This window comes from Eretmochelys imbricata, chromosome 2, assembly GCF_965152235.1.
Source record: "Eretmochelys imbricata isolate rEreImb1 chromosome 2, rEreImb1.hap1, whole genome shotgun sequence".
Lineage (NCBI taxonomy): Eukaryota > Metazoa > Chordata > Testudines > Cheloniidae > Eretmochelys > Eretmochelys imbricata.
Genome location: NC_135573.1, coordinates 221,506,781 through 221,529,525, shown reverse-complemented (window position 1 = coordinate 221,529,525; position 22,745 = coordinate 221,506,781). Strand labels below are relative to the sequence as shown.

At 41.0% G+C, this 22,745-nt stretch overlaps 1 protein-coding gene across 6 annotated transcripts in view; it reads left to right on the top strand.

The window, feature by feature from the left end:
• The window catches only part of PPP1R9A (protein phosphatase 1 regulatory subunit 9A), a 250,421-nt gene that overhangs the window by 153,378 nt on the left and 74,298 nt on the right, over positions 1 to 22,745 (top strand). For all 6 annotated transcript variants that reach the window (XM_077808077.1, XM_077808081.1, XM_077808079.1 and 3 more), the window contains exons 3-5: positions 754 to 886; positions 1,403 to 1,523; positions 7,780 to 7,884. In XM_077808077.1, coding sequence (XP_077664203.1) covers positions 754 to 886; positions 1,403 to 1,523; positions 7,780 to 7,884 — 359 coding nt within the window. The remainder of the gene's footprint in view (positions 1 to 753; positions 887 to 1,402; positions 1,524 to 7,779; positions 7,885 to 22,745) is intronic.

The following is a 22,745-nucleotide window of genomic DNA, read 5'->3' as shown; positions in this document are numbered from 1 at the left end:
CCCTAATTAATTTAAAAGCCATAAATATGTATATTGACTGACGGGTAAACAAATTCAACAAACATACTGCACTTACCGTAGCATTTGAAAAGTTTGTGTGTGTATACACATACACATAAATATTAAACATGTCCTATAATAGAGTTGAAATGTTAAATCTGTCTTAATTGTACAGTAATGATGCCATACTGTAATCTTAAAATTTAAAAGTACAGCATAATCTTTAATTTTATATGTAAATGGTTTTTCATATTAGCAGTAGTGAGCTTCAGCTTTGGTTTTGTGTGTGCAAATTGGACCCTCAGAAAGAAACATCAGAGTTGAGATTAGATACAAGTTACAGTTAATCACAGTAGTTCCTATGTATTCTACTTTTATAAGTATTTGGAGATCTTTACTATCTAGATGGAGCACTGTTTGATTGGAACCATATGTTTGTGTGTTTAATTATTGAAAGGAGTAGAATGACTCAGTCCTTCTAAAACATGTACTGCATTTATAACCACATATGGTAAAAATGAATTAGTTATATTCAGAATTGGTTTTCAGTCCTTAGCAGACTGTTTGATGAATAAAAAAGCACTAATTTAAAAACCTGAACTTTGAGGGGAGGAGGGGAACATTGCCTTAAAAACCCATTTCAACCAATGTATTAGAAAAAGCCATAAAAATGGATACATATAGCAGTTATTTTCTTAAGTTAACGATCTTTTCTGGAATGGATAGTTGATCAATATGGGCATATTTTCAAAGGTTTTCAACACATACTCCAATGAAGACTATGACCGGAGAAATGATGAAGTTGACCCAGTGGCTGCATCAGCTGAATATGAACTTGAAAAGCGTGTGGAAAAACTGGAGCTTTTTCCAGTGGAACTAGAAAAAGGTATGCATTCGGTGAACTATTTACAATTTCTCTAAACTGATGTGCAAATCTTTAAAGGGATTACTGCACTTGCTTAGAGGGAATAACTTTAATTCTCAAGGAACCGTTGCAAATCTCTTGGCCCTTCAGACTGAAAAATATTAAATAATATTATTTAAGGAACCAGTTCAAGGACAATAGTTCTGTATTTCTGTAAGAATGTTGTTTCCTGTAGTTCACCTTACACATTAATTGACATGATTTTTCATATTAACTTTTCATTCTCCTCTGGAACATTAGCCATCTTGCCTAAATCTAGTAACCTTTTCCAAATGGCAAATGCAGTATTATCTATCTTTGGTGTGTTATTAAAACTGCAGAAAATTAAGAGTCTCACCAAGGAAATAATTAAAAGTGGGTTTAATCACATGAAAAAAATCAAAGGAAAACAAAAGCCAGATGCAAATGTACTATTTTAAATGCCAAATTACTTTAAAATCAAACATATATTGCTGCTTTTATTTGTCTTCTCCACAGATGAAGATGGACTTGGCATCAGTATTATTGGAATGGGCGTTGGAGCAGATGCAGGCCTTGAAAAACTGGGAATATTTGTCAAAACAGTAACAGAAGGTGGGGCAGCTGAAAGAGATGGCAGGTAAACTAGATTCAGTGTTTGGTATCTTCCTCAACAGTAGTTGTTATGGATATTGATTTTTGTAGAAAATAATTTCTGATTGTTTGCATATGGCAAAAAATTGTGTGTAATTTTATAGCTAGAAATTTGAGTTAGTGTTAAGGCCCAAATGTTCTAATCTGGATACCTAAAGGTAGGCTTCTAAATAAAAGTAGCAACCTGAAATTTCAGAAGATAGTTGTGTTGATTATCTCACTTGTGATGCTTTAAAAAGGCCAGATTTGCAGATGGTGGTTGCTCACAACTTCCTGAAAACCAAGCCCCTGTTGCATTTGGTTGGTTGTCCAAAATCAGAAGTGCTGAAGCATTTATAAAGTCTTTGAATGGTGGTGAGTGCCTGCAGCTCCCATTGGTTTCAAAGAGAATTTTGGGTGGTCAGTGTCTATGAAAAATGGTTCCTCAGCAACATTTTTCTAGTTTTCCCTGTGTAGTTGTGTGCCCTTGAGTTCCTCATTTCTCACTTAACATGCACTTTGTGAAAATCACGAATGCAGAATGGTCTTCAGTATTATAAATTCTTCTTTGAGTGATTGCACACAGGCATTCCAGCTCTTGGTAACTTTACTCTTTGTAAGGTGGTGTCAGGAAATAAATCAATGGGGACGTGGTACGTCCGGCCGATAAATGGTTGATACAAACAAAAGTGCTTTTACAGAAAGCTTTTACTTTATTTAGTCTCCAGCACTTACACACGTCCGCAACAGGTTAGGAGAGCACCTCAAATATACCCCTGATTAATATTTATGCCAGGTCTTCAGGAGGTCTCGAGTGTATCTCTGTAGACTTCTGGTGGCCACCCTTCCATCTGCAGGGGAACTTGAGAGGAATCCCAGAAATGTCCGAAGCGTCCCAAGTATTCAAATGTCCACCGAGCTCAGACCTCTTCCCCCGTTTATACTCAGTTACATAGCTTGTTCATAAAAACAAAAAAACCTGATGAGCAGAAGTTATGTGGAGTTTTCCAGCCAGCGAATTTTCCATCAGTTAACCAGATGTATTTCACATAGCAACAGTTAAAATATTGCCAGACTTCCTATCATGTAAAACCTCATGCTTCAGCAATTTTGAGAAGCTCAAGTGTGGAGGGCACATGGCCATGCTTACTCCTTGTGGGCATTCACTTCCTCCTCCCCTCCTGGCCTGTAAGTTGTGCTAAGGTTTCAGTAGCTGGTTTTTTACCTGCTTTCAGCAATAAGCATAATAATTGGTATTCCAGCTGCTGGCAGTGGTCTAGGCATGTTACTAGGCTCTGGGCTATCAAAAATCTCCCCTCTACAAATTCACCTAGCTCATGAACAGTTCCTGTGTTTTTCAGTAGATCAGGATCACTTTCAGTATCAAGTGTTCCCGTTTGGCCTTCTTGCCTGCGCCAAGAGTGTTCCTTGAGGTGCTGGCAGTGGTCGCAGCTTACCTTCGATATCTGGGCATAATAATTTTCTATACCTCAATGAATGGCTACTCAAGGGACAATCGTATAATGAGGTTTTTGCCACCATAAAGATGATAAGATCTCAGTTCTGCAAGCTAGAATTGACACTCAACATTGAGAAATTCACTTTGAGCCTGGTACAAAGAGTGGAGTTCATAGGAGCCTACTTAGACACTATATCAGCCAGGGCTTATCTTCCCTCCAACAGATTCTCAATGTTAGCAGATCTCATCTCAAAGATTCAAATCAGCCCAAAGACATAGATAAGAAGTTGTCTTCAATTGCTTGGATATCTGGCAGCCTGCACCTTTGAGACACCACATATGAGGCTTCTCCTTTGGTGTTTTGAGGGCTGGTTCAGGACTGTTTATACTCCAAACAAACACAGCCTGCACAAGTTATTGTTGGTCCCTCATCAGGGAGATCATACTACATTTTTGCTTTGGCCCCTTTAACATTTGTCTCCAGTTGACCAATGATCAGGCAGCTGAGAAAGAACTCTCATGTTCTTTCCAAAATACTTCATTCATTCGAGACAGGTGTACACAACTCTCTGAATATGGAGCACCCTATTCCTGAATATGGAACATCTATTGTGCATCAGCTCTGGAGGTTCTTTCCACCTCATCCTTATATGGTAATCAGTAAGCATAATAATCAAAACACCATCTTTTAGCAATAAATATGAATATATTTGAGGATGTCTCAAATATCCTAGAATAATTGAATAAAGATTGGGGTGGGATTCCTAATATTGTAATTTTCAGATAAGAATTGTACTTCAGTAGCTGCAGTAAATTTTCCATGTCTTTCTGCAAAAGTCAGGAGATTACTCCGGGTATTACTTGCCCTCGGGGAAGATGAGAAACTAGTGAGGGAATTCCGAGTGACTGAGCACCACTGTCTTATTCATGCTGCTCCAGACATAGCAGATGTTGGGTAGTTGCCATGTAAAGGGCATTCTGTGGTAAATGTCATTGGCCAATTGAACCAGAGAGGTTGCTGTAAGCTCCAGTCCAAATTAAGCATAGGATGATAGATAGATAGAGGTAATTTAAAGCGAAGGAATCAGTGGGCAAACTGAAAATGAAATACCAATACTCTCATTACATGTGATAGGGTAAATGGCTACTTTGTATAAATAATCTCCCAGTTCAAGTACAGCACAGGTGTAGTGGATGATGCATCATTTGAAAAAATTTTTCTGATAATAAATTTACCTGAGAACAGCTGCTGAGGAATGTGTAACAATTCACAACTTGAAACGTATACTAAATTATATCTCTTCAAAATTTGAAGTCACATTTTTAGGACCTAATTCTGCAATCTTTCTGATATTGAGAAGCAATTAGGCAAGTTGTTCCAGCAACTTAAATTAGTTCATATGCTGTTCCCTGTAAGTGAGGCTTGAAGAACTGGCCCTTAGAAAATAATAGTCAGAGAAACCACCAATTTCATTAATAATAAAATACTGTTAAACTTTTTCTTTTTAAGTCTTTGTCACCCGAAAACCCTTCTCCCATTTGGTACTTAATTTGTTCACACACACACAAACAAACACACACACACACACACACACACACACACGAGCTGGTGAGAAATAGCATGTTGTTGTTCAGATTGGTGTCAAGCCATTCAACACATCTGTAAAACTGTCAGGAACAGGATGGAGGAAGAATCAAATGGGGGGGTAAAGGTTGAAAATAACTGTCTGGAAATTAATTGTAACTGGTGTAATAATACATATTATATAATCTGGTGTAATTATATATTTTAAATGAATAACCATCCTTCATCTTCATATATGTTGTACAAATTGCCTTTAATATTTAGAAAAAAGGATGCTGTTGATTCCGCTGTTTAAAAAAAGGTTTTAGGACGGAATTTTTCCTCCTGCTCCTTTGTCATGTAATGCTGATTTCGTAAAGATAATGGCCTACGTGCACCATCCAATACAAACCCGAAAAAGTCATCTTGACAGTTATATCTTCAAAATCCCAGATGGATAAAGAGAGAGGAAAGAATTCAATTTACTGAAAAGGAACTCTGATTATTTTATTTTATTCTATAATTTTAACATACATTGTATGTTACCTCTACATTTTTATTAGCACTTTTATTCCACTTTTACATATTAAGGCCTGAGTTTCAGAAGGTCAGATACAAAATGGATGCTAATATACGTAAACACGTTTGCCTAATTTCTGCATAGTTACTACAATTCCATGTGCAAATTGTGAATTTTGACTTGCAAAGGACGAGCTATTTGACAAACTGGCCATTTGTGCACAAATAACAGATTTGCATTTGGAATTATGTTAATTGCAAAAGCAGTTTTAGCAAGCAAAAATGCACATTAATTTCTTTATGCATTGGCCTTCTGACAAATCAGTTCTCAATTACATAGAAAATCTTATTAGTATTGCTTATTTTGGTAGTGTCTCCCGGGTCAAGGATTCTTTCCAAACATAGAATAAGACATGATTGGAAAATAAATGTGATTACTCTTACATGTATGAATATATAGGAATACTTACTTGGCATCATATAGAAAATATCCTTTTCGATGGCAATATTACGTATTTGGAGAACTAAGAAGACTGAAATAAGAAATGGAAATAAATTAGTAAGCCGCAAAGAAAAGAAATAGAGAGAAGTAATAACCAAAGTGGGCTAATGGACAAAAAGACTCTCATAATCTGTCAATCTTTTTATATTATTGAGGTATGTTCAATGTAATGGCAACAGTTACATGTATAAAAATGATATACAGTTCTAAAAAGGGAGTAGGTGGGGTTGCAGAGATGCAGTTTGTAGGCTTCCACAAAAGCAATATTTTCAAAATTCGCTGTGTCTGGATGGGAAATAATCCATTGATCCACAGTTGGTCCACAGTGACAGCATGAACTTTGAAGCTGCCAAAGTAGCTCTAAGGAGCCATTTGTGCTCAGCAGTATAGTTCAGAATGTTGAGAGATGTTATTCAAAATGCATGTAGAAATGTGAGGTGTTATGCCAAAGCTGAGAGTGAAATTATTTTTAGTACTCCTTCGCAAAATGTAGTTTCTAATTTGCATTCCCGGAGCATGTGGTTCTGAGATCCTGAGGAAAACTTCCATTAGTAGATATTTATGCTCAGGAAAAAGTGCCGTTTTTAAATATCTTGACTTAAAACAAGGAACTTTCATCTGCTCTATTTCTGTTGGTTCCTTTTAAGTCTGTGTTATCTGATATAGTAGCTCACATACAGATGTTTGAAAATGTGTTTCTTTTACGATTTTTATATGCTTTTTCATTTGGAAAACTGTTGGAATTTGTGTGTTTCTAGCAGAGCTGAATTTGATATGTCTCTCTTCCCTCCATGTACCTTTAATAAATGATGATGCTATCTCTGCTCTAGGGATGCATTCACAGGTTTACAGTTGTGTGTATTGCGGAATGAAAAGAGTAGCAATTCATTGTTTTTAACTTTGCCACATGGAGCAGTAGGTTGTATTATAAATAGATGTTTAAAATCTAGGAGATTCTTCCCCTGGTAAAACAATTTAAGGCTTTATCCTTCATTCCTTGTACATCCAAGACTCCCTTTCAAGTCACTGAGAATTCCTGGTGTGCAGGGGATGCAAGATCAGACCTCTTAAAGATAATTTTAAAGACTAATTTACCCTAATTTATTTGAAGTTTAGGCATAATCTACTGAGTAGTGGCCCTTTAGGTACATGATAGATTATTAAAATATGCTTTTGCTCTAAAGAATACTCCGTTTTCAAGTAGCATGAAATACTAGAACTGCAGTTTACATTGTTCTTCAGGATTGTTTAGAAAAGGACAATGTGTAAGTTATTCAAGTTTCAGAGTACCAGCCATGTTAGTCTGTATCCGCAAAAAGAAAAGGAGGACTTGTGGCACCTTAGAGACTAAGAAATTTATTTGAGCATAAGCTTTCGTGAGCATAAGCTTTCGGATGAAGTGAGCTGTAGCTCACGAAAGCTTGTGCTCAATTAAATTTGTTAGTCTCTAAGGTGCCACAAGTCCTCCTGTTCTTTTTAAGTTATTCAGGTATCTCAAGGTATGTCTACACTACAGCCACTGTAGCAACGTAGCTCTGATGCTTCAGCTGGGTCACTGTAGTACTGCAGCTGACACTTCCTACGTCAATGGAAGGGGCTTTTCCATCAGTGTAGTTAATCCACCTCTCCTAGAGTTGGTAACCAGGTCTACAGACAAATTCTTCCGTCAACTTAGCTGGGTCTAAACTATGGAATAGGTTGGCCTAACTACAGCGCACAGTCCTGAGTGATGTGGCTAGATCACTTTAACTTTTAAGTGTAGCTCAGGTCTGAGTTTAATTTTGTAATGTTCCAGACTCAGCAATTTGTTTTACCTGTGATTACCTACAATACCACTGATATGGAAGAATGTAATTACTCATAATACTAAGATTGTCTAAAGCTGTAATTATGAGGTATCTGTACACAGGCAGTGACATAATTTTGTATTTTTTTCTTTGCTGTTGCTTCTGTATTTAGCAATACCAAATAGCAAAGCATGCTTTGCCCCACTTCAGGAATGCGTTTAGGCATGTGCTCATATGCCAATGAAGTCAGCCCTTTCCTAAATTGGGGTCTGTATCACATAACAAACAGACTGCATAATGTTGTATGGATGGTATTTACTTCAGTTTCTTTTTATTTTGGTGTAACTCCAAACGCTTTTTTAAAAGCTACAATTATTGCTTCCTTCTATGTTTTGATGAGTAATTTAGGGATTTTATTTGTTTTTCTGAAAGGATCCAAGTAAATGACCAAATTGTAGAAGTGGATGGAATCAGTCTGGTTGGCGTTACACAGAATTTTGCTGCAACAGTTCTCAGAAACACCAAAGGAAATGTCAGGTGAGTAACTATGTTTGAAGAAGAACATACTGATGGTACTAAACATTTCAAATTATCTAGTTGCTTCCATTAGGAGTATCAATTTCTTGGGGTAGGGGCAATACAAGAAAGTGGAAAGGGAGAGACCTCTCTGTCCTTTTAACCTGTAACATCTCTGCTGGGACTCCCAGCAATGATATAAATGATATTAATTTTTTGTGATGGGACTACGTGATAATTAAGAGTTGGACTGAAACCACAGATAGGGTCAGATCCTCAGTTGCTGTAATTTGGTCAAAGTTGATTTCTTTCAAAGGATTTAAACCAGGCTCTGACCCATTGTTCACATAGGCCACCAAATAGGTGTCAGTCAAATGGAAACCTCAAGGAGAATCATTACCAATACTATCCTAATATTAATTCACTGAGCCACCATCTCCCCAGTACTTGCTCTGGGTTTATTCCCATATCAGGTAGTTTGTCTACTTCCTTGCTATAAAATGTGTTATTAATTTGATTAGTACCTGTTAGGTAAAAGGTAAAAAAAGGGATTGTTGCAAGTGTCAGTAAAATAGTGAACAGGTTAGAAAATATTGTAAAATTCACTGAGTAAACTTCTTAATACAAGATATAAATTCATAATGCAAAAATGTAAAATACTTGTAAGAACCATAATACAATAATGTACATTTTCTAACCATTAAACTGTTCTACCAGTTTTATAAATAGAATATATACGCTCATGTATGCTGTTAAACTACCTGCTAATTGCAAATATTTAACTTTGACGAATTAATAAATATTTAAAAACAAATATTTAACTTTGACAAATTAATAAACAAAGAAAATGTGTAGCATATTGTAAACTAATATCCAAGCTGTAACTGCCTTCAGTTAATTGCAGTTCCCAAAATTTGCTGCACAGAGGATAGACCTGACCTCTGATTCATATGATTTGGAGCCGGTTCCTATTCTTGTTGAACTCAATGACAAAACTATTGGTTTCAGTGGAAAAAAGGTCAGCCCGCTCCAGTTGCAGTGTTGGGTACATGCTGTAGTCATGTGACAGTAAGACTTTTCCAGCTGATCCTTAAGTAACATTTGAGGAAGACGTTAGCTTTGGCATTGGGAATGTAGTAGACTGTGCAGATGGGCAGAGTGCTGGGTTTTTGTTATGGTTTATATTTAGGAAAATAAATTTTGTAAAAATTATAGTTTAATTACAAGAGAGTATTAGTCTTCTGTGTAACATATGCAATTGTAGCTATGTTAATTGGGTCCCAATCCTGCAAAGACTTCCACAGAGATTTAACTTTAGGAACTGGGAATTGGTGGCAATCATCCGTCTTGAAAAGTGAAGAGCCAAAGCAGTTCTGAAATTATGTGTCATGCTGCAACATCACGAGTGGCTCAAGCGTTCAATTCTCTAGCAACAGTCCTTGCCACAAATCGTTCAGGTGTAAGGCTGGGGGCTAGAGAATGAATCCGGTGCACTACTAATGCTTGAGGCCTAATGCAGTTTCTTCTTCACTCTCTTGGCTTTCCTTGTTCTCAACCACCTCTCTTCAGCCTCTTTGACTCCGGCAAAGCGCAGCCCTCTAGCGTAGTCTATCACTAGCTATCTTCCCAGCTTGCAGTGTTGATGTTGAAAGATTTCAAGTCCCTCTTGCAAAAGTGCTTGAGCTTACATTGACCCAGTGGCCCTAGAGCATCCTCATTTTCTCTATACAGGGAATCCTTAGAATGCATCCACCCTGTGCAGATGACCAAGCCAACGGAAATGTTTGTGTTTGAGAATAGTGATTAGACTTGGTAATTTTGCTTTCTCTAGTACTTTGGTGTCAGGAACTTTGGTTTCCTATTTGATAGTTAGAATATGGTGAGGACAGCAGGTGTGAAAGGTGTTTAGCGTTCTTTCATGCCGGCTGTAGGTGTTTCAGGTCTCACCACAATAAAGCACTATGCTCAAAATGCACATCTAGTAGACCCAAATCTTGGTGTTCAATGTTAGTTTCCTATTATCCCACACATGCTTGGTCGGGTGGCCTAATGTAGTAGCTGCCTTTCTGATATGGGAATTAACTTATCTCCAGATGACGAGTTTATCTGATACAATTGATCCTAGATAGCAGAATTTCTGCACAACTTCTATCATGGTGTTAGTGATTGAAACCCTGGTGTAATCAACACACTTTGTGCTATTATTGTTTTCTTTAGACTGATAATCCACATTCAACACAAGCTAGCACAAAGCTATTGAAAAATTGCTGAAGCTCTTATTCACTATGTGCGACGAGATTGAATTATTGGTGAATAGAAGTTCTCTTATCAGCGTGTGTTTGAGTTTGCTTTTTGCTCTTAGATGTTGTGACACAGAGGCCCACTGGTGGTTTACTACTCTGTCTCAGCAACTTGTGTCAGGCCTGACATACTCACTACTCCTAATACACTGTTGTCATGATATATACCCAAAATGTGGCATGTAATATATCATAGGAAAACTAGTAAATCACTGATCTTTAATGTTCTTGCATGTGTATCTATAAGGTATGTACAAAAAGTTATGGATATGTGTTAGAATCATGTTATTAAAATGTGTTTGGCAAGCAATGCATAATCCCAGTCTGCTATAGACAATGGAATGTGTATTTGCTTGGCTGACCAGTCTGGTCATCAGGCAGAGACAATAAAGGTGCATTTATACAAAAGGTAAACAAAGCCGTTGAACTAGCAAGGGGAAGAGATAACTACTCAACTGTCACCAGCTGGAGAAGAGCCAGCATGAAATCTTCTCCAGACCACATGGCATCTCTTCAGATGGACAAAAAGAACTTTATTTGAGAATAGATAAAGAGAGAATATCTATTATCTGTTTATCTGAGAATATAACTTTATATTCCAGTGGTTTACTAGAATATAAAGACAAGGGGTCTGAGCCTCATACAATATTACTGTACTATAAAAGAGTACCAAGTGAGATCTTTTATGAAAGCTAATGACACACTGGTGATTAATATCATTGGGGAATGTGTGTAGTAACACTATATGAGGAATTATGAATGCTCACTGATATTATAATTTAAAGTCTGGGACCAAACAAAGGGAGAAACTAGTTTTCTCCCAGATGGGAGGGACTGCAGCTATCTACCTGTTTCAGTGAAATTCATGCTCCTGGGTGCATTCTGTACCAAAAAATTTAAAATTCTAAAAATTGTATTTGTTAAAATAACACTACATAATCATGTCAGTTTCCATTATTTTGGTAATTTATTTCAAAATACCAGTCAGCAAGTATGTCTGTAACAAAACAGACACACACAAAAATTCCCCCAGGAGTAGAGAGTTAAAGAAACCCCTATGACAACCAAGTGACTTCTCTGCCCCCTTTCTCCCCCAGAGCTCAGCCAGGGGCCAGACACCCACAACCCCTCCCCCCCTCCAGAGCCCAACTGCAGGCCCCCCCAGCAAAAACACCTGAACCTCCTCCCCCACCAGAGCTCAGCCACGCCCCCCCAGCCCAGATACCTGCACCCCCCAGCCAATACACCCGAACCCCTTCCCCCCACCCCCCAGAGCACAGCCGCGGGGCCTTCCCGGCCCAAATACCTGCACCCACTCCCCACCCAGAGCCCAGGGATCCAGAGGGAGAAACAACCTGATGCCAGTCCTAGGCTTGCACAGAGTTTCCTGCACGCCACCCTCTCCTTCCCTCAGGGCATGCTGGGAACTGCAGCTGCCAGGAACCCTGTAGCTCCCTCTCCCTCCCACCCAGCAGTGTCTTCTATATGCAAGCTGGGTTCTGCTGGGTTCAGTGGCCCCTAGTAGTGGCTAACAGCACTGCAGCCCATTTCTGTGGTGGAAAGGAAATTCTGCACGCACAACATTAATTTCTGCAAAATTCTGAATTGCGCAGTGGCGCAGAATTCCCCCAGTAGTAAATTAAGCAAGGTGTGACCAAAAACAATGGAAGCCCCATTTATGTTTGAATCATCAGGGGGAGGGGAAGCCCACAGGAAGGGAAAACAGCACGAGGTCATCCTGAGTGTGCAGACAAAACAGTGACTTTGGAAAGATAAAAGGAGAGAGAAAAAGCCGTCTTGGTTTCCATCACTGGACAGACACCTGAACTCTTGCAATCTGCCAAAGATGGGTCCTTCAGCTAAGGAGGTTAAAGTCTCTGGGAACTGAATATAGGTGAGAAACCTGCTTAGGCAAAGATCAAGGGAAGATGGTCCTTTGTACTGTTTTGGAAGGGCCTGACTAAGAGAGGGAGTCAGCTATGGATGGAAAGAAAATGATTGCTAAGAAATCTACCTTGAACTGTGGCTGTAGCTTGTTTGAATTAAGTCTTAGGGCAAGTCTACACTACAGTGCTACATCAGTGCAGCTGCATCACTATAGCGCATCTGGGGAAGATGCACCATGCCAGTGGGAGAGCACTCTCCCATTGCCCTTAGAGAGAAGCGTAAGCTATGTTGTCGGGAGAACGTCTCCTGATGACATAGCGCCGATGTGGACAGCATGAAACTTTTGTCACTTGGGGGGACTTTTTCACACCCCTGAGTGATGTAAATTAGATCGACTTAAGCAGTAGTGTAGACTTTTCCCTAGACACTAGCAAGCATATTTTACTTTTATTTGCTTGTAACCATTTGTCTTTATCCCTTCTACTTGGTATCACTTAAAGTGATATGCTGTGCTTTTAAAGGAACAACCAACCTTATTAATTCTCTATGTGTTCCAGGAGGGGACTGGATGCTTCAACCCTCTCTGGTTTGGGGAAAATTTGGGACTGGGGGTATGTCGGGGTCACCATGCAAGTAGTAACTAAGGCTGGTGGGGACCAGAGTGGAGCTGTGATGTAACAAGCAGGCTGCTAGAGTCAGAGGTGCTGAAGCAGGTCTGCTCAACACACAGACACTTAGTGCATGCTTGTATGCCGGCTGGGAGCATCCAGACAGGGAGCTACAGCAGCAGAGCATTTTGAGGCACGCAGGATTACAGGACAAGTGGTGACATCATCTCTCAGTAGCCTGAATTGAACCCTAAAACATTACAGATGTGTAATGTTGAAGAGTTTTCCATCTGATTTTGTAAGGAGATTCACATCCTTAGTGCTAGATGAGAAAGCATGGCGAAGCAGCAGAGGGAGGAATATGCCAAAGAGTACTGCTGCCAAAACACATCCTTATGCTTTGAAATCCACCGCAGTTTTTGTAAGGTTAAAGTCCTCCATGTATTTAATTATTATTCAGTGTACTGTGGGGCAGATTGCCCACTTCCATGGAAAATAACAGGTTTGGGTAGGAAGGAGAAAACACAAGGGGATCTTCACATAGCTTTCCCTAGGTCCTTCATCATGGATTAAATTATAATCTGACTAGTTGCCATATAGACCCTTTTGTCATAAAATATCGTATTGTACTGATATTTCTTTGTTGCTGTTCTGCGCACATTTTGAAGTGTAGTGTACATTCCATACACAAGGATCAGGTCCTCAGAATCCATTTTGAAGCACTTGGAGGAGAGGAAGGTGATTAGGAACAGTCAACATGGATTCACCAAGGGAAAGGCATGCCTGACCTACCTGATTGCCTTCTGTGATGAGATAACTGGTTCTGTGGATATGGGGAAGATGGTGGACTTGATATACCTTGACTTTAGCAAAGCTTTTGACACTGTCTCCCACAGTATTCTTGCCAGCAAGTTAAAGAAGTATGGGCTGGATGAATGGACTATTAGATGGACAGAAAGCTGGCTAGATCGTCGGGCTCAATGGGTAGTCATCAATGACTCGATGTCTAATTGGCAGCCAGTATCAAGCAGAGTGCCCCAGGGGTCAGTTCTGGGGCCAGTTTTGTTCAACATCTTCATTAAATATCTGGAGGATGGGGTGGATTGCACCCTCAGCAGGTTCACAGATGACACTAAGCTGGGGGGATACGCTGGAGGATAGCGATAGGGTCCAGAGTGACCTAGACAAATGAAGGATTGGGCAAAAAAAGATGCGGTTCAACAAGGACAGGTGCAGAGTCTTGCACTTAGGACGAAAGAATCCCATGCCCCGCTACAGGCTGGGGACTGACTGGCTAAGCAGCAGTTCTGCAGAAAAGGAGCTAGGAATTACAGAGGACGAGAAGCTGGATATGAGTCAACGGTGTGCCCTTGTTGCCAAGAAGGCTACCAGCATATTGGGCTGCATTAGTAGGAGCATTGCCAGTAGATTGAGGGACGTGACTATTCCCCTCTATTTGGTACTGGTGAGGCCACATCTGGAGTATTGCATTCAGTTTTGGGCCCCCCACTACAGAAAGGATGTGGACAAATTGGAGAGAGTCCAGCAGAGGACAACAAAAATGATTGGGGGCTGGGGCACATGACTTATGAGGAGAGGCTGAAGGAACTGGGCTTATTTAGTCTGCAGAAGAGAAGAGAGAGGGGGCATTTGATAGGAGCTTTCTACTACCTAAGGGGGGTTTCAAAGAGGATGAAGCTCAGCTGTTCTCAGTGGTGGCAGATGATAGAACAAGAAGCAATGGTCCCAAATTGCAGTGGGGGAGGTCTAGGTTGGATATTAGGAAATACTGTTTCACTAGGAGGGTGGTGAAGCCCTGGAATGGGTTACCTAGGGAGGTGGTGGAATCTCCATCCTTAGAGGTTTTTAAGGCCTGGTTTGACAAAGCCCTGCCTGGGATGATTTAGTTGGGGTTGGTCCTGCTTTGAGCAGGGGGTTGGACTAGATGACCTCCTGAGGTCTCTTCCAACCCTAATCTTCTATCATCCTATGATCATTGGCTCCTTACAGGTCTCATTTATCGGGAGAGGTTTGAGTTTTTACATTGTTGCTATTTGTAAGCTTAAAATATTGAGTTTTCACAGAAAGTTGTGACTGAACACATCAGTGTCACAACTGGATAAAGAAGATTTTAATAAATAATATACATATTTCAATGAAAATATTTTATAAGCATATACATGCACACTTACACAAAGCTTATGCTGTTAGCACCCCTTCCTACTAATGCAGGTATCTGCTGAGGAGAAGGGATGGGGTAGAATTTGGTACAACTCCCTTTCTGATTTTGCTTCATTTAAGAAAACTGTACGATAAAGACACTCAAGTTTCCTCAATTCTAATTGTGTCCCAAAGTTCCGTGGTCCATCTCACAGGGAAGCCCAGAAATGTGTGAAATGTAATTGGCCAGACTGCTTGGGATCAGTAGAGTGAGAAGATTTGCCAAGCTCCATCATGAAGTCTGTGACATAGACATCATACACAAGTACTGTTAGGCCCTGACAAGTTACCTTGTTTTATGTTCTGCTTACTTCAGTGTACTGCGTTTGCTTTTAATTACTCAAAGCTAGACACATTCCTGAAATCGTCCCCTAACATCTCTCTTAATTTAATGCCTTTTGCAGGTGAATCTCAGGGTGCCAAAGGTTACTACCAGCTTGAAAGTGTGGCTCTACCGTAAACATAAACATTTGCTTATAGAGTAAATTGGATCAAATATTGGTCTCTTAAAAACATTATTCATAAAAGAGGATTGCGTATTTTGCTGTCATTTTTATTCCCTCTTACACATGCAGAAGCCATGAATGCTGGCTGTGTTGTAAAGGAAAAAAATCTGTTTCATGGCAGAACCTGTCTCCTGTTTCAGCTGCCGTGACACAGTAGTAGGTTTACAGAACAATCTCTCATCCCCCCTCTCTTTCATGGACACACTTTCACTCTGGACCACACATCCTCCCTGGCCTTAGGAGAGCTTACGAGAATCATTTGGGACAGGATTCCTCTCCTCTCCACAGCTATTTGTGCCTGGCTGCTGTAAGTATAGGGAAGGTTCATGCTGGCATTTGCGCATCATCACTTCCTTAGCAGTGGCCAATAATGATTCACATCACTTGGGGGGAAGAGGGAAAAGTTGGGTGCTGAGACTCCCATGCAGGTAAAGAGAGTCGATACCATTGCTGATTCCTACCTTCTGCCTCTCATGTTGCCAGGGATCACTAGTGCCCCATGCACAGTGCAACTGATCTACTACCCCCTCCTATTCAGGAGGAAATGAGATGGGAGGCACACAAAACTGCAATTGGAGACACACTGGTGAGAAAATGTGGAGGTAGAACTCCCATGCTATCTATTAAAGATGTCTCTGTAGCAAATCCACCTCTGATGGGAGAGATCACACACGTACTGTTTAATGGAATTAAAGTTCTGCTTTAATTACTATATATGTTACAGTGTTGACTTAATTAATTTTACATAATTGCTTTAATGAACACTTCGTGGCCTCTGCGCTGTCCAAGCAACAGCATGTGAACTAACCAACCTAACCTTTAATGAGCACAGCTTTTTTTTCACGTCATGAATACAGCACATACTGCATATACACATGTTCTCTCTGGAATGATGCATGCACACAGTTCTGTGTGTCTCCAGCATTCCTTCCTCTTACAGCCCAAAGCATTATACACTGCCATTTTTCAAGTAGTCTAGCAAAATACATTTTAGCCTTTGCATTGGGGTTTATACTTGATCGATCATGCGGAAATACATTTATGAAAGGAGTGATATTGAAACTACTTCCTTAATTCTCACCAATAATTTGGTCACTGCTGCTTCAGAAAGCTAGTATAATGCTGATATTTAGTGATTCCCCCCTTTGAGTTTTAGAAACATTTTTGAATAGTCATGACAATGGAGGTTAGTGACCTAGAATAGATTCTTCAATATTGCTTCCAGAAAAAAGTAACCAACCTTCTGTAACTGACATAGTAAAGAGACAGTGAGAACAAAGCCATGATGTCTATCTTTTAAACTGTTCCAGTTCAAGATAACCCCCCACATCTAGCAAATTAATCACATAAAAACTTGAAGGAGTTGAGGGGTTTCTATTATTTGAAATGTTATGCTATTCAGAAGAATTGCCATACCAGAATAGAAGACCATTAATCCAACCAGTTTGGCATTCTGTATCTGGCAGCAGCCTGTATGCTTTACAGGAAGACATTCACCAACTGTACTCTGTACAGGGACGCTGGGACAATTTGTATAGTGGGCGTACTGAGATCCATTGAACCAAACTGTACACCTGTATATATTGGAAACCACTTCAAGCCAGGAGATGTGGTAGCACTCCTAGTTCCAGCACCTACACTCTGAGGGAAAGGGATGAGGGGAAATTATTTCCTAATTCCAGCTGGTAAATGATTTCTGACCTAAAGAATGAGAATTGGTAGCCCTTGTAAAAACATAAGAATGGCCATACTGGGTCAGAACACAGGTCCATCTAGCCGAGAGTCTTGTCTTCCAACAGTTGCCAATGCCAAGTGCTTCAGAGGGAATGAATAGAACCAATAATCATCAAGTGATCCATCCCCTGTCGCCCATTCCCAGCTTCTGGCGTACACAGGCTATGGACACCATCCCAGCCCATTCTGGCTAATAGGCATTGATGAATCTATCCTCCATGAACATATCTAGTTCTTTTTTGAACCCTGTTATAGTCTTGGCCTTCACAACATCCTGTAGCAAAAAGTTCCACAGGTTGACTGTGCATTGTGTGAAGAAATACTTCCTTTTGTTTGTTTTAAACCTGCTGCCTATTAATTTTATTTGGTGACCCCTAGTTCTTGTGTTATGAGAAGGAGAAAATAGCACTTCCTTATTTACTTTCTCCACATCAGTCATGATTTTATAGACCTCTGTCATAATCCCCCTTAGTCGTCGTCTTTTCCAAGCTGAAAAAGTCCCAGTCTTATTAAACTCTCCTCATACGGAAGCTGTTCCATACCCCTAATAATTTTTGTTTCCCTTTTCTTAACCTTTTCCAATTCCAATATATCTTTTTAGAAATGCGGCGACCATATCTACACTCAGTATTCAAGATGTGGGCATACCATGGATTTATATAGAGGCAATATGCTATTTTCTGCCTTATTATCTGTCCGTTTCCTAATGATTCCCAATATTCTGTGTTAGCTTTTTTGACTGCTGCTGCACATTGAGTGGATGTTTTCAGAGAACTATCCACAATGACTCCAAGAACTCTTTCTTGAGTAGTAACAGCTAATTTAGATTCCATCATTTTATAAGTGTAGTTGGGATTATGTTTTCCAATTTGCATTACTTTGCATTTATCAATGTTGAATTTCATTTGCCATTTTGTTGTCCAGTCATCCAGTTTTGTGAGATCCCTTTGTAACTCTTTGCAGTTTGCTTTGGACTTAAGTATCTTGAGTAGTTTTGTATCATCTGCAAATTTTGCCACCTCATTGTTTATGCCTTTTTCCAGATCATTTATGAATATGTTGAATAGTACTGGTCCCAGTACAGACCCCTGGGGGACATCACTATTTACCTTTCTCCATTCTGAAAACTGACCATTTATTCCTACTCTTTGTGTCCTATCTTTTAACCAGTTTTAACCATGAGAGGACCTTCCCTCTTATCCCATGACTGGTTACTTTGCTTAAGAGTCTTTGGTGAGGTACCTTGTCAAAGGCGTTCTGAAAATCTAAGTACACTATGTCCGCTGGATCCCCCTTTTCCATCTGCTTGTTGACCCCCTCAAAGAATTCTAGTAGATTGGTGAGGCATGATTTCCCTTTACAAAAACCATGTTGACTCTTCCCCAACAAATCATGTTCATCTGTGTATCTGACAATTCTGTTTTTACTATAGTTTCAACCAGTTTGTCTGGTACTGAAGTTAGGTTTACCGGCCTATAATTGCCAGGATCACCCCTGGAGCCTTTTTTAAAAATTGGCGTCACATTAGCTATCCTTCATTCATTCAGCTTCAATGTGACAAGTCTAACTACAAATGTTATTTCAATTCATGTAAATGTGAAGTCCTCTTTAGTCTTGTGGAACTATTTAGCTCACTAATATCCTGCATTAGTGAATTCCACAGTCTGATTTTACACTGGAGGGATTCTTTTTTGAAATGCGTATGGTCTTTTAGTTTCACTGAGTGTCATCCTTCTGTCATCTTTCTGGGGATGGGATAAAGGACACTGTCAGACCAGTACCATTCGGTGTAGTGGAGGGCCATTTCTGCTATAGTTAAGGTTTGGAAGTCCTTCCTGTTTAAAAGACTGACTCTTCTAAGTACTCTAAAATGTGCACAGTTACTCAGTTTGATTTGGAATTTGGTATGCCTCATGGGGGCACAGGGTTCGGATAACGATCCAGATTTGGGGCCATTGGACTGAAGGCTTCCTGAGTTACAACCCCACAAACTGTGCAAACCCCATGGGAAAAACCCTAGCTTTTCTGAAGGTGGATGCATTTCCAACTTCTTTTTTGTGCACATATAGGACTCAAACCGGGGCTGAGATCCTTGCATCAGGATCTCAGACATTCAAGGGTTACCTGACAGACTCCATACCACCCACTAGCCCTTTGAGGGAAATCACGATACAGCGTTATTTGAAGAAGTTTGGTTCTCTAGGTAGGCACGTGCCTATCAGTTCTAAGGCTCATGCACCACGCTGATTACACCGCATGTGCAGAGAGAGAGGCTAAGGGAGTTGAAAGCCAGCTGTAGCTCACAGGACTTAATTGCTTCAGGGGAATGTTATAGGCATCAAACGTGAGCACTACCCAGGCACTGTGAGTTCACATCTAGCCCTGGGCAGATATCCTCTGTCAAAGGATTTTCTTTATTATGAAGTGATGTAGTCTGACTACAGCAGAATATTCAGAAGGTGCTCATACTGTATTTAGAAGGTGCTTGAACTATGTTTGAAATGACAGTAAATTACACATGCAAATGCTTGCTGGAACGGGAGGGTGATTGGGGTGGAAGAGTAGGTGGAAATAGGGGAAAGGGGTTTGGAGCTGCAGTGAGGGGAGGGATGATCACGGGGAGGAGATGAAATGGGGGAGTATAGGTAGGAGACAGTGGGGGTTTAGAAGAATGGGAGGGTAGAGACAACTGGGAAGCAGGTTTGGGGAGTGAATCATAGGGGGACTGAGAGAAAATAGGGGCAGAGACACCTGTCAGCCCTACATATCCCTTCCCTTTGTCTGCCTGGATTGGGGGGCTGCCTGTCTTAGGGGGTCTGAGCCTCTTTCCCTACCTTTATTTGTGTCAGTTTCTGGGGGACCCCCCTCCAGGGGCCTCTAACCCCTCCGTCACACTGTCTGGAGTGGTTCATGAAGTTGGGCACCAACCTTAGGGCAGACTGTTACAAACCAGCACATAAACCCCAAACTGGCTGTGTGTTCTATAATTAGATTTCATCAACCTAGTATCAAGCGTGAACTCCTCAGGCACTATAACAGCCTTAACATGGAGTCACAGACAGTCCCCTTAGACACTCCAGTCTATCATGCCACCCAGACAAGCCTGCCTTTTTGACAGATGGTCCCTTACACCAAAAATCACAACAATATTCAGGTTACTCCCAGTCCCAAAGAACCAGTCACTTACCCTATGTCATTTGTACCTTAAGTCTCTCACCAAAGACAAAGCTTATAGCCAGTCCTGTAATAAACTAATTAAAGATGTATTAACTAGGAAAAAGAAATGATAGTTATTTATAAGGTTAAAGCAGGTAAACACATACACACAAATGAATTATAGTTTCAAGTTTCAAAAAGTAATATAAGCTTCTGTAATATGCAAAGGGTATATGTCCTTTAGGGCTAACCCAAGCTAAGTATCTTGGGGATCCCATGCTTATGCTTAGAAATATTGCCCTCTCTGAACTCCAAGCAACATAGTGATACAGTTCTTTCTGGTCAGGGATTTTTATTCCTTTCCCAAAAAGTTCAAACTGTGGTGGGATGAGGGTTTGTGCACATCCCCTCTGCATGGGTGTGGGGGAAGAAATCAACAAAGTCTTTTTGTCCACTGATGTTCCACAATGGTTCATCTGGTGTCTGTAGGCCTTCTTTTGGTGGACAAGAGATGACACCTCTGGTGGTAAACTAGTATTTCACACTTGGTAATGCTTCTCTCCTGACTCTGGGGGTTTCCCGTTGCATAGCAAACACTTACTTAACTATTACCTTATGACATGGAATACAGATATTATAAGTGAAATTAATGCATGCAGCAACTCACAATTATTTCATAAAGTCCAAACACTAAACACATTCTTATAAACTTAACATGCATTTTAACAACGCTAACACACAGGTGAGCCAAACTGGTTTCCAGCTACTTATTTGTCAGTGTTCAGTGAGGCCTAGGAGCCTTGGCGTGAGCTGGCACCTGGTCTGCCAGCATCACACCCTCCATCTGTGTCCCCTTCATGTGTGCCAGGATATGGGAGAGTTGCTCTTCTGGGGCATCTGAACCCCTCAACCTGCCTCCTGTGTGTGTGTGCCAGGATCTGGGGACCCCCCACCCATCTACAGGGGGTCTGATACCCCTTTGACTCCCTCATGTGAGCTGGGATTTGAGGGACTTCCCCTTCTAGGGGCATCTTTGCCCCTTTTCTTGCCCTCCCCAAGTGATCTGATGGGGGCAGGTCTTGTCCCTCTACAGGGGTTTGAAACCCATCCCTCTCTGGGTGCGGAGCTTAGAGTAAGTATACTGGGAGCATGCTACAAGAACACACTGCTGAGACTGAGGTGGGGCATTGAGAATAGGCATGCTTGATGCATATCACAGGTTCTCCAACACTGGTGAGGGGGGATGGGAACACTCACAGACATGAATGGAGCAGTTCACCTTATCTCACAGCTATAGTTTTGCAATGTATTCATCTCCATAGGGTGTTTACATTCAGATGCATATGGGGGGTGCGCATATGGCCATGTCTTCCATGGCTGGCTACCGCCCTTAGGGTATGTCTACACTATGGAATTAGGTCGAATTTATAGAAGTCGATTTTTTAGAAATTGGTTTTATATATTCGAGTGTGTGTGTCCCCACAGAAAATGCTCTAAGTTCATTAAGTGCATTAACTCGGCGGAGTATTTCCACAGTACCGAGGCAAGCGTCGACTTCTGGAGTGTTGCACTGTGGGTAGCTATCCCACAGTTCCCACAGGCTCCGCTGCCCATTGGAATTTTGGGTTGAGATCCCAATGCCTGATGGGGCTAAAACAGTGTCGCGGGTGGTTCTGGGTACATATCGTCAGGCCCCCCTTCCCTCCCTCCCTCCGTGAAAGCAAGGGCAGACAATTGTTTCGCGCCTTTTTTCCTGAGTTACATGTGCAGACGCCATACCACAGCAAGCATGGAGCCCGCTCAGCTCACTGTCACCGTATGTCTCCTGGGTGCTGGCAGACGCGGTACTGCATTGCTACACAGTAGCAGCAACCCATTGCCTTCTGGCAGCAGACGGTGCAATACGACTGGTAGCCGTCATCGTCATGTCCGAGGTGCTCCTGGCCACGTCAGCCAGGAGTGCCTGGGCAGACATGGGCACAGGGACTAAATTTGGAGTGACTTGACCAGGTCATTCTCTTTAGTCCTGCAGTCAGTCCTATTGAACCATCTTATGGTGAGCAGGCAGACGATACGGATTGCTAGCAGTCGTACTGTACCATCTTCTGCCGGTCAGGCAAGAGATGAGGATGGATAGCAGTTGTATTGCACCATCTTCTGCCAAGCAGCCATGAGATGTGGATGGCATGTAGTCCTTCTGCACCGTCTGCTGCCAGCCAAAGATGTAAAAGATAGATGGAGTGGATCAAAACAAGAAATAGACCAGATTTGTTTTGTACTCATTTGCTTCCCCCTCTCCCCTGTCTAGGGGACTCATCCCTGTAGGTCACACTGCAGTCACTCACAGAGAAGGTGCAGTGAGGTAAATCTAGCCATGTATCAATCAGAGGCCAGACTAACCTCCTTGTTCCAATAAGAACAGTAACTTAGGTGCACCATTTCTTATTGGAACCCTCCGTGAAATACTGCCT